The sequence below is a fragment of the Pseudonaja textilis genome, chromosome 1 (assembly GCF_049901715.1).
Source record: "Pseudonaja textilis isolate UNSWEBS1 chromosome 1, rPseTex1.2, whole genome shotgun sequence".
In the NCBI taxonomy this organism is placed as follows: Eukaryota; Metazoa; Chordata; class Lepidosauria; order Squamata; family Elapidae; genus Pseudonaja; species Pseudonaja textilis.
In genome coordinates, this window is record NC_141990.1 from 24,567,077 (window position 1) to 24,579,393 (window position 12,317).

Here is a 12,317-nt window from a genome sequence, read left to right on the forward strand (position 1 = left end):
ACTTTTGGGGGGATTTTCCCAGGGTTTTTGCTGCTTCTGCTTTTGGCTGCATGCAAGGAAAGCAGCAAGTCTTTCTTTCTGTCCCCAGTCTCTGCCAGAAATGAAGCTTTGGGACCCTGCAAGGCATCCGGCTCCAAGAGACTGCGCTGGTGCAACAAGTCTCACAAATAAAGACTCATTTCTGGAGGAGTTTGGGGGAGAGAAAGAAAGACTTCTGCTGCGTCCCTTTCTCTGCAGAAAAAGCAGAAGCAGCAGAGACCTTGGGAAAATACCCCCCCAAAATCTGCACGAAAATTCCCCACCATTTTCCTACCAATCGATCATTCTTTATTTGGGATCACAGGATACTGTCTCCAGCTCTGTTCTGGGAGGGGGTGTGTGTCCCAAAGACTCATTTCTGGCAGAGTTTGGGGGAGAGAAAGAAAGTCTTCTGCTGCTTTCCTTTCATGCAGCCAAAAGCAGAAGAAATAAGCGAAAAGAAGCAGTGCAGTGGCCAGGCCAAACGAGTGGGGCAAATTCCTCCCCTCCACCCTTCCCCCTCTCCCCTCACTACCTCGTGTTGTTCACAATGTGAAGCCTTGTGTTACGCAGGCCATGTGGGCGGCACAGCCTTGTGTTCCCGTGTAGCTTGGATTAATTGCTTTGGGGGGTGCTTTGAGAGTGGCATTTCTCTGCGGACCACCGAAATTTTCTCGTGGACTACTGGTTGGTGACCACAGCCCTAGACCCCAATTTCCTCTCTGCCTGGCTGTGGTAAACTCATATGATTCCCAAACCAACAATTACAATCCATAAATCTAGCAGATTTTTTTTTTCAGGAATAGTGTTATCTGTGATGATGGACAATTAGCTAGATGCGTTTTTATGTTTCCCTGCAATTTCTCAGAGAAACCCACATGAATTGAGCAAAGGTGGTATTTCAAAACAGGAGAAATATATAAAAGCCCAGCCAGTTTATTTGCAGCCTGGAAAAACCACAACACAGACCTGCTGTGTTAAGCATTTAAGTATTGAGATGAGTGACAAGAAGATCTTTGCTGGAGAGGGACTCCAGACTGGTGGCAAGCTACATCTTTATTGAGACCTCAATACCTGTTACCTCTGCGGGGGCTCCTTTGTAATTGCATTGGGGGAGAATGTCTGGAATGTTTTTGTAGTGCCCCAGAAGAAGCTGATTTTGCACGGTAGCTATCAACCTTCTTGTGAGGGTGAGATGTTTCATGTTCTGAGACTTTCATAGATACTTTTCTAGGCCCATGGGAGTGTCCTTGTTTCGAGTGTGTAGAAGTCACTGCCTCTCTAGGAAGAGAGTCTTGCTTATGGTGCAAAATGCCTTTGGCTTGAAAACCAGAAGTAGCTGAAGGATCCACCAAAGTTTGAGAAGCTGCTGCTTTCTGGAGGGATGCCCTAGAGCTCTGCTTTGTGGAAGGGGGTTCTTTGCTCCTCCGCACCTTCGCCCAAACTTTCCTGATGCATAACAAGAGCCTTTTCAGGATGTTGGGAGGCTTCTGTGGGGGCTTAGGTTGGATTGCTTCTGGGGCTGGCTTTCGAATTCGTGGCTGGGATTCCATTTTAGGTGAATGTGGAGAGGATCTAGGTGTTGTTGCTCTGGGTGGCCTGGAACCAGCCCTGCGCCGTCTGGCTCTCAAGTCAATTGCCTCTGATCGCTGCCTGGCTTGGGGACTTGGCCTTTCTGGGGCCCATGATGGAGGTGCTGTTTCATGGGCATTCCTGCTCCTGCTCCTGCTCAGGCTCCTGCTTTGACCCCTCTCTTGCTTGGAGGGATGCTCTTTGCTGTGTTGTAACTTTGATGCATCCTTTGCTTGCACCAGACCCCATTTGCTGGCCTCATGCCTCTTGATCTTAAGGAGGAAGCCCAAGTTCATGTAAACTTCCCCATCCTGTACATTTAGCCGTGGATAGACAAGGAGACAAGGGCCGTGCTGTGGATGGGGATGCGGACAATAAGGAGCGCAGCGGCCACATAACAAGCAAACAGGATATTCTACACTTGGCTGGCTACGCCCATTCTCCAGACCTTTAGCCAGGCACATGTGTAGATCCCGTGTAGCTTGCTCTGTATCCAATGATTCCACAATGGCATGGGCCAGACACTGAGACTTGGGAGGGCCCTTTGCAAGTTTGAAACTTTCCTGATGAAGTTCTATTTGTGCTTTGTGGACGCAAGGCAATTCCAGCTGGTTCTGGCACATGAAAGTAGGGTCTAAGAATGATGTCCGAGCAAAGCTAGCAAGATCTCCATTCTCTTTGGGGACTTCTGTCATGTCATCAGCCCAGCTCAATCGGTGTGTCTTTTGGTCAATCATCAGGCTGATCTGAGTCTCTGCTGGCCTGCCCTTGGGACTGCCTGATCTTCCTGCACTTTCCTTGGAGGTACTTGGTTTTTTGCTATGAACTTCTTTCTCCTTCTTCTTGGGAGTTTTGGGTCTTCCAGGCTGCTTTGTTAAAGGGCTCTTGCTTTGTGCTAGCAGGTTAAGTACCTCTGTTAACTCCTCCTTGGGCATCATAGTACTCAGATTTCCATCTGTTGGTACCTTGAGACTGCTGCGGCTAGTAGTCTGACAGATGATGAATGAGGGAGGCAGCAAATCTTTGGAAGAAAGTACAGGAGTCTGGGTGCAGGGTCTGGGGCTTCTTGCCCTGACAGGTGGAGGTTTGGGTGAAGTTTGACGACCTTTGGGGGTAGTTGAAGGAGGTGTGCGGCTACGTGACCTTTGACCAATGGAGCGCTGCTGACTTACCCAATGCACCCCCTCATTTTGTGGGGTGATACCAATCTGCACATTGGTTGGTGCCTTAAGATTGCTATGGCTAGTAGTCTGACAAATAATGAATGGAGGAGGCAGCAAATCTTTGGAAGAAGGTACAGGAGTCTGAGTGCAGGGTGTGGGGCTTCTTACCCTGACAGGTGGAGGCTTGTGTGGAGTTTGACGACATTTGGGGCTAGTTGAAGAAGGTGTGCGGTTACGTGACCTTTGACCAAGGGAGACCTTCTGACTCACCCATTGTACCATCTCATTTTGTGGGGTGATGCCAACGTGCACATTGGTCTCTCTGCTGGGCACCTGAGAAAATGGCGATGCTTCTTTCTGCCATTGTAATGGTGGTTCTTCCTTTTGCCATTGTAATGGTGGTGTTTCCTTCTGCCATTGTAATGGTGGTTCTTCCTTCTGCCATTGTAATGGTGGTGCTTCCGTCTGCCACTGCAATGGCGGTTCTTTCTTCTGCCATTGTAATGGTGGTGCTTCCGTCTGCCACTGCAATGGCAGTTCTTCCTTCTGCCAATATAATGGTGGTGCTTCCTTCTGCCAGTATAATGGTGGTGCTTCTTTCTGCCAACGTAATGGTGGAGCTTCTTTCTCCAGATATAGTGGTGGTGCTTCTTTCTGCCAACGTAATGGTGGAGCTTCTTTCTCCAGATATAGTGGTGGTGCTTCCTTCTGCCAATGTTTCTTATGGATGTGCCAGTCAAGCAGCTCCTGCTCTTTGTAGTCTAGAAAATAAATCCTGCCTCCAAGTCTCTGAATGTGGACAGGGCTGCTTCTGACTGTTGAAGGAACCCTTGGCGTCAGTTTGGTCAGAGATTCAAATGTTGGAGTACTTCTTCTCCGGTGCTTTGGCTTCCGGTGCCGTTGGAAGTCCATTGGGGGAAAAGATGATCTTTGGGGTGATTTCTGGAAACCAGTCTTGTAAGGTCTGGAGACCTGCCCCTGCCACTCTGGAATTTCTTGTGAAACAATGGGAACTGGGGAGGGAGGTGTTCTAGACCGGCTATAGCAAACATCTCTGGATGATGAAGGGGCCCAGCTATACAGAGAGGTGATGGAATTCAAAGTGGTGTTGGATGCAGAGCGTGAGATTCTAAAAATGGGAAGGGAGGCAAGAAATCAGAGAAAAATGGTCAAAGCGGCCATTTTTGATGAAGCTTAATTATATAGCATCTCATCCCTTGCTACATATTGATTTTATTTTAGTTTATTATTTGTATCCCACCTTTATTGTTTTTATAAATAACTCAAGATGGTAAACATATTCACTTGTAAATTAACCAGCTTAGCTTCCAATACCCTCAGCATTGGGGTGGATGGAGAGGTGTGAAGCTGATAGGTACCATTCCCACATTGAAAAGACCCATATTTATTCCAGCTAAAATGTACTATATCCCCTACTTTTGGCAGGGCATATTGAAGATGTGTCATTGGGAGGGCAGAGGACTAACAGTCCAAATGCTATTCTCTTCCTCTGTCAGGATCAGCCCCTACTTTATGTGGACGAAAGCAGTTGCCTCAGGCCACAAAAGGCGTTCAATAGTGATCTTAAGTCCAGATAACTTCAATTAAAAGTATATATAAATATTCACAGGCCAGAGGTCCTGTAGCTGATACATTAGAAATGGCTGGGTGACTTTGGGCCAGTCACTATCTCTCAGCCCAGTTCCCCTCATAAGGGTCTTGTGGGGAAAATAGGAGGAGAAAGGAGCATTAATCATGTTTGCTGCCTTGAGTTGTATATGAAAAGGTGGGATAATTTTTTTTAAAAAGGGGTGGAGCTTTGATCATATGGTTGTGGCCACCATGTTGATATTTTAAACTCTCCTGCAGAACCCCTGCCTGTAATCTATGTGATACAGTATTGTTTTAACTACTGGAAAATAGGGAGAGTAAGTAAAGCTACCCAGGGGAGTATCTTTTCAGTTATTGCACTTCAGGTTTTGGACTTCCCTAATTAAAATTATTGTTTGCTTCATTCCCGGCCCTTGAACATATTGTGGATGGGTACTAAAATCAGTTACAAATAGACCTCGTGTTTGCTGCCCATCTCTTATATGGGAAGAAAGTGACTTCCATAGCACTCATGACATATTCTATGTCATTCATGCCATGCACATCACACACTAGCCTTGGCCATGCCTGATCTCAATAAACCCCAGGTCACAAATAAAGAACCATAAATGACCTCTGTGATCATATTAAGAACAACTGCATCCTGTTCGCTGACGATGTAAAGCTATTCAACACCAGAGACAATACTGCTACCCTTCAAAAAGACCTCGACTATGTATCAGAATGGTCAAACAAATGGCAACTTCAAATCTCAACAAACAAATGCTCTGTCTTACACATTGGCAAAAAAATAATAATCAGAACATAAAATACAGGCTGTAGACTAGTCAAGACCTTGTTGATGATCCAAACTCTGTCAAGGACCTTGGAGTACTCATCTCTAATGATCTAAGTGCTAGAGCCCACTGTAACTACATAGCCAAAAAGGCATTAAGAGTTGTTAACCTAATCTTACGTAGCTTTTTCTCTGGTAATATTACACTAATAACTAGAGTATACAAAACATATGCTAGACCAATACTCGAATACAGCTCATCAGTCTGGAACCCACGTTATGTATCTGATATTAACACAGTTGAGAAAGTCCAGAAATATTTCACAAGAAGAGTTCTCCACTCCTCTACTCGTTGCAGAATACCTTATGCCACCAGACTTGAAATTCTAGACCTAGAAAACCTAGAACTATGCCCCCTTCAGTCCGATCTTAGTATATAAAATCATACATTGTAATGTCCTACTTGTCAATGAATACTTCAGCTTCAACCATAACAATACAAGAGCAAACAATAGATACAAACTCAAGGTTAATCGCACCAAACTTTATTGCAGGAAATATGACTTCAGCAACAGAATGATCAATGTCTGGAATACTCCACCTGACTCTGTGGTTTCTTCCCCAAACCCCAAAAACTTTAACCTTAGACTTTCTACTATTGACCTCACCCCTTTCCTAAGAGGTCTGTAGGGGGCGAGTATAAGCGTACCAACGTGTCTACCATCCCTGTCCTATTGTTTCTTTTTTTTTCTTTTTTAATTTTTTGTATTTTTCTTATACGTATCCATGTATTCATAACTATGTTTTTACTTATACCTATTATCTTGTAAGCAACTGACTAACCAAATAAAATAAAATAAACCTTTTCTGCCATATTGACACTTGAGCTGAACTGGCTAAATGCATCTCTTACTAGAAAATTGGTAAATATCAGCAATTCAATCCAAACTATAAAAAAGCCCTCAGGAGATGGAAATTTACATATACAAAGACGATAAATTGGCAAAGTGACAGCCATTCAGGTAAACATTCCATTCAGGATGCGAGATTACATCTATTAATAAACAAAAGACCCTTTCTCTGATTTCCCCCTCCAGCCTCAATGTTCTAACCTCTGGGCCAGTGTTTCCTAACCTCAGCAATTTTAAGTAAATGGACTTCAATTCCTAGAATTCACCTAGGCAGCATGGTAGTTGATCTTAAAAACTGAGAAATACTGGTATAGAAATATGGTACAATGGTCACAAAAGTGAGATTTGTTTAGCAGTAGTCTCTTTTTCCTTGTTACATTTCCCAAGCTTTGAGGAAGGAATAGGACATTTTTATTGGGCTCATTGTTTTGATTTTGATTTTTGATTAACTCTTTGAAGGAAGAGCTATCTTAACATATTTTAGTAAGGTTTACACTAAATTAGTATATCTAAAAGCCTTTCTAATGGTTGGCTAGAAGAGTGTGCGTTTGCTTTTTTTTATCACAGTACCAAATGTTAATAAGTATCAAAAGCAGAAGAAAAGGAAAAAGAATGTGAATATGCCTGCTAAGAAGACTACAGCATTATCTGCTGAAAAGAGAGTCTCAAGCAAGGTGATTTTTGACTAATGTTATACAATCCAGAACTTTGAATTTCTTGAACAGAAAGAGATACACATTCAGCTACTTCTTCTAATTTTTTCTATCACCATCTACTTATTCACTTAGAAAGCTTTAGCTTACTTTTATATTTAAAAAGCATTCCGTTGCTTAGTAGAAAGCGTCCCCCCTAACACCCTCCCTGCATAGAAGTTCTATCAGGATCTTACGGTTCACTGATACGTTGCATTTGCCGGGTGAGATATTCAATTTTCTTGTCCAAAACACACAGAGTTCGATAGAGGCTCAAATTGGACCTGACAAAAATGGGAGAGAGATAATCTATCACATACTTCTAACTAATGCATTCTTGTTGCCGTTCCCTGGTTTTTTTTGGGGGTGTGTGTGAGCTAAGATGGCAATAGTACATCCTGATATTTTATTTTTTACTTTTTTTTATAAATAGCCTTTATCTTTTTCAGAAAGTTCATTGGCTCCCCTTCATTACAATTATTTTACATCTATCTTTTTCTCCCCACCCCACCCCCTTATTCTGTAATTGCTGTTCCCTTCCCAGAATCCATCAAACATGGAAGGCTGCATATTAGAAAAAAAATAAAAAAAAATTATTGCAATCTTTCCACAGTGTGAAAGAAAATCTCTCAAGTATAATTCCTCTTGACATTTTGGCCTTTCCTATGTGATCTCCTGAAGTCTCACTGTTTAAGATATCTTACATTGCACCACAATTTTGATTCAATGTTTGGCCAGACCACAAATAAAGAGATTCAGTCATATCATAGCGCAAGTAGAAACACTCTTGGTTGAAACCTGACTTTCTCTATGGCAGTTTTATACTATAACGATAATATTTGGCTCTTCAAATACTGGAAGAAATGGATTGCTTTGGCCTGCGGTATTTAGGCTGCATGATGTGTGTGTCTCAGTAACATAATGACATGTCAGGACTCTCATCCATATGGGTAAAGGTAACCTATAGTTGAAAAGAGAGACTCCATCCTGTTTGGCAAAGGTATCAAAGAATTATCAAAACACAATCAAGACACTCCCAAGAAATAGGTTTGATCCTATTTCAACCTCCCAGTAAACCAAATACAGTATGTTTACAACTGATTCTTCCATTTTGTTCTAAATAGGAAGGTTCAAATCAACACAGATCTCCCTACATATTAATCAGAAGTTGGGAAGCATATGAGAGTTAAGGAGAGTGAACACAGATATATTGATACACAATCCTTCCAAGTTTGAGTTGTTGAATGTCATAGACACAGATTACATCTTGAGCTTTTAGAATAATCTATTATTCTACTGTACAGCTTTGTGTTGATGTAGTGTTGTTAAAGCCAGTCACTTGAGTGATGTCTTTTATTAAAATAATTAGTTACCACAACTATTCATAATAATTGGGTTAAAGAATCTCCCTTCCTTTCTTTTTCCTAACAGTCCCAGAAAAAGTAGAGAAAAGCTCATCTGTTTCTCTTCCCCATTTGATACTTTGATGATTACCCAAACCCTCAAATGAGAATTTAGTTTTGATTTCTTTCAATTTGCTAAATTCCTCATGAAAGTATAAAAATAGTCCTGCATTTGTCATATCAGAACAGAGATTCCTGCTTAACTTGGATAATTCTTCTCTTATTATATATCTTTCTTAAAATGAAGATAATAATAAATACTATGAAGATAAGAGCAGAATCTGAGATGTCTTTCCAAACAACTTTAGCAGAATTGTTGTCCAACAGGTGCTGTTTCTAGGCAGCAATAACCTTATTCTTTGGAACATACAAATGGCTTATTAAGGAAGATATCGAGTAGGTTACTTACTTCTGTTCTGTGGCTAAGCTTATACCCTTTGTCCTCCCTGGATCTGTGCTTGTGAAACTTATTTTTTCCAAGGAGGCTGCAGAAGGAGAAATACAGAAGAAAGGTTGCTGTTCCAAGACTCAACCTCCCAATTACTACAGCAATGTTTCTCACCCTTGATACATGGTAAATGTGTAGTCAACCCTCAGAATTCACAGCGAAGGGCATGTTGACTGGGATGGCCGAGGCACCCCGGTGCTATGAAACTAAAAAGAAAGAGAAAGTGAAATCATGCGCATCACTTACCTATCCATGGTACTCTGTACTTGCTCTGCTTTTTGTTGCGAGCCTGTAGAAGAAAAAGAAGAAAAGGAACATACATAAGAAGAATTCTTCTATAGGAAACTATGAAGAATTGTTCTTTTCTGTTCCAAAGGGTACAATTAGATATAATAATAGCAAGTTTGAAGAGAGGATACAGTTCGACTGAACATCAAAAGAACCTTACAATTTGTCCATTTTGAGAACTTTAATAGTGAAAACAATTATTTAAAGGTATCATTTTTTCCATCACTGATGTTCTTAAAGCAGATATCAGGTAACCATTGGTTGTGGATGTTCTAACACTGGATGAGACTAGATTAGATGGTCTACAGTAGGGGGGTCAAATTACATCATCACGGCATCATCACGTGGCGTATTTGGGAATTTTCCCCACTTCGATAAACTGGGCGTGGGCATGGCCATTGCGCCCACGGGCTGGGAGTTTGACACTTTTGGTTTGTCCATTCTAGGATATATTCTATAAAGAAGAAATATGTCACCTGAGATTACTTTTGCATCATCAGTGTTTTCCCTCCCAAGTCTCTCACAAAACAGGTTAAACTTGACCTATAATTATCTTCATTTCTGCAAACCGCAACATTATTAATAATACTATGAGCCAATTGGTTTTTAATTCTCCTTCTCTCCAGCAGCCCAATAAAATGTAAAAGGAAAGACTTGTGCATGATCTTAGATTGCTTCTTAGCCAAAATTTCCCAAGTTTATTTTGTTATAAATTGGCATCTTTTTCAATATCTAGGCTTCTGGACACCATTCTTGAAAGACATATGACTCATTTTAACAAACAGAAATAATATATAGATGACTTTAAAAACAGTCATATTTTCCATATTCCCTTATTATGGAAGACTATTCTAATGACTGCAGGGAAAACCAGTCTCCTATATTAGTTTTAAAAATGAGGAAAACTCCATAAAAATGGCTTTCTCGGATTTGCCTGGTGCTCATATGCAAGGAAGAAGCAAGGATAGAAACTACATTGGTTTGCTTTAATCAGCTATCATTCTGGCATTCTCTGATCATCAGTCCAGATGAAATAAAGCAGGATATAAACCCAACCAATAATCATGTGGCCAACAGCAAAGAGTGGATGGTGCAAAAGACTTATCTGAATAAAGATGAAGGTATATTTTCCTCCACAAAGGAACATAAAATGAATTTTCCCTGTGATTTGTTTTTCTCAGAGCAGAGAAATATTTTTCTCAAGAAAAAGTGAGAATAGAACACTTCTTGACTTTTTTATTGTAGTCAAATTATTCCCAACTTAAAAAATAAAAAATAAACCATCACAAAAATAATAGAACCAAACTCTCTCTCTTACCACTTCCCAAATAATTTCACCACTTTACATAATACAAAATATTTTCAATAATTGGCTAATATGTTCCAGATCCAGTCATCAAACATGATGAAAAGAGACAACTATATCCATAACCAGGTACATAGTCTCATGAAATAAACCTTGCTTTCTGTCAGATTGATAATGAAGTGGGAAGTTATAGCTGAGGTTTAAGAGCCACTTCTCCCTTAAAAGTTTGCTTATAGCCTAAAGAGTTATTATAGATCTTTGTGAATTGAAGTAAACAAAGCATGAGACAATAGCTTGTCATATCTAATATTAGTAACAGCCTCTACCCTTCTTCACGACCAGAAACAAGATCAGAAATTTAAGCAACTTCCAATGAAGAATTTGATCTTACCTGTATTTTTTTCACCTTTTTGAACGCCCAGATAGTAGCAGGCACAAGTATAATGGCAACTAGCAGAAAGAGCAGCAGGTGGCAGCAGTCTGAACTAACATTCTGCAGGATTGTCAGCATGGTGCTGGGGCCCAGCAGCTGCTCTGTCAGCCTCTAGGCTACAAGTTCTTAGGGTTTCCCATCTGAGGTCATGCTTGCATCACAAATATCTTTTGCAGCCCATTATGCTTGACTGAAGCCCTTTTTCTGATCAGCAGACAACATCAAAATTACCGTAACTACATTCAGCCCACTCAACTTATAAATGACAAAGATATTAGGAATAAACAATAGTGCTGCTTATGGTCATTTGCTTGTTTATTCACTTGTTATTTTGACCTCACTTTTTTGCTATAAAATTCTAATCTCACTGTAAACATGAACCCAATTCAGGCAAGAATTCAAAGCTGAGAATAAAACAAATATGTATCAATTAATTAGTAAGCTCCAGCAAATACTTTTTAAAAACCATTTTCAAAAGTTATTTGTATTAGAGACCTATAACGTTTCACAAGACAACTGCAAACTTTTTGATTTACAAGGATTCCCACCCCCCCAGTGCAATTATTACCATGAAATACAGAAACAGAAGACAACAGAACTAGTTTGCTCTAGTCACTAGTTAAGACACTAGATCACAAACCAGGAGACCATGAATTCTAGTCCCACTTTGGGCATGAAAGCTGGCTTTCCAGAAAATAAGAGGAAGAATGAGTATTAGGTGCTTTGAATTATTTACAAAAATAATAAAGGTGGGAAATAAAATATAGTATTAGATATGTAGATCAGCTTTTTCCAGCTTTGTAGAACCAGGCTGGCTACATTTATTGGCGATAATGGGATTTTTTTAAAAACAAATTGCAAAATACAAAACAACTAGCACAGACAGAAAGAAAAATAGAGAAATGGTGATTATGAGTAAAAAAAAACAACCCTAGAAAATATGGTAATTTAAATAAACAGGACTAAAAAAGTAAAAGCTAAGTAATTAACAGAAAGAAAAGATCCATATATTATAGTAACTATATAGTAATTAGCACCATCGTGCCTCCCGTCTCTGTCCTATTGTCCCCATTTAATCTTACCTATTTCCTGTATTCTTACTCATGTTTATACTTATACCTATTATTTTGTAAGCGATTGACAAATCAAATAATAAAATAAAAATAAATATACCATTCGTTAAATCCTTAACTGCTCCAGCACGTTGCTTTATATTTCCATTCTTCAAACACAGTAACTTTTTGACAAACAGACCCATATCCTGGATCAGTTCCTTGAAATCGTGAAGGTAAGTTTCTTTAGTAAGAAACTTTCCTAACCAATTGTGTGAACATTAGCCTCTGGAGAAGGCTGCTAATTCTCTCTGCCTCCCTAGAAGCAGAAAATTCTGCCTTACTGGCATAGATGACAAATGTAATATTTAAATAAAGAATGCACATTTGCAGGTTATCACTAAGGATAGGTACAGAGGGCGAAAACGGTCACGTAGGCAAGTACCTATCCAGCCCGATTCAGTGGCGCTTCAACCAGCCTGAGCTCACCCATTTCTATATGTCCCCTTAAAAGTAAAGAAATATTTTTCTCGTTAAGGGGTAAGATTTATATAAAATTACACAACAGAAAGTTTGATTTTTAAGGAAGCAGCGCGTCCACAGGCTACGAGGGAACATGACTGGAAGTCCCTGTACCTAGCTATA

General features: G+C 40.2%; 1 protein-coding gene across 2 annotated transcripts; it reads right to left on the bottom strand.

Annotated features, from left to right (window-relative positions):
* Positions 1–938: 938 nt before the first annotated feature.
* On the bottom strand, positions 939–12,310 carry LOC148127530 (uncharacterized). 2 transcript variants are annotated; one of them, XM_087929317.1, is made up of 6 exons: positions 11,794–12,310; positions 10,579–11,024; positions 8,840–8,882; positions 8,555–8,630; positions 6,940–7,026; positions 939–3,882 (listed from the first exon to the last, which is right to left on the bottom strand). In XM_087929317.1, exons 2-6 carry the CDS (start codon positions 10,696–10,698, stop codon positions 1,086–1,088), a joined length of 3,123 nt encoding a protein of 1,040 aa, XP_087785443.1. In that variant the 5' UTR covers positions 10,699–11,024; positions 11,794–12,310; the 3' UTR covers positions 939–1,085. The 2 variants fall into 2 exon arrangements, with proteins under 2 accessions (XP_087785443.1, XP_087785444.1); XM_087929318.1 differs by lacking the exon at positions 10,579–11,024 and having other exon boundaries at positions 11,794–12,309.
* Between the last annotated feature and the right edge of the window lie 7 nt (positions 12,311–12,317).

Excerpts from the sequence above, each read along its gene's own strand:
- LOC148127530 (XM_087929317.1), bottom strand. The coding sequence starts at position 10,698 with ATGCTGACAATCCTGCAGAATGTTAGTTCAGACTGCTGCCACCTGCTG. Across the intron at positions 7,027-8,554 it reads AGCTTAGCCACAGAACAGAA|GTCCAATTTGAGCCTCTATC; the intron begins GTAAGTAACCTA and ends CATTTTTGTCAG. Across the intron at positions 3,883-6,939 it reads ATGCAACGTATCAGTGAACC|AATCTCACGCTCTGCATCCA; the intron begins GTAAGATCCTGA and ends TCCCATTTTTAG.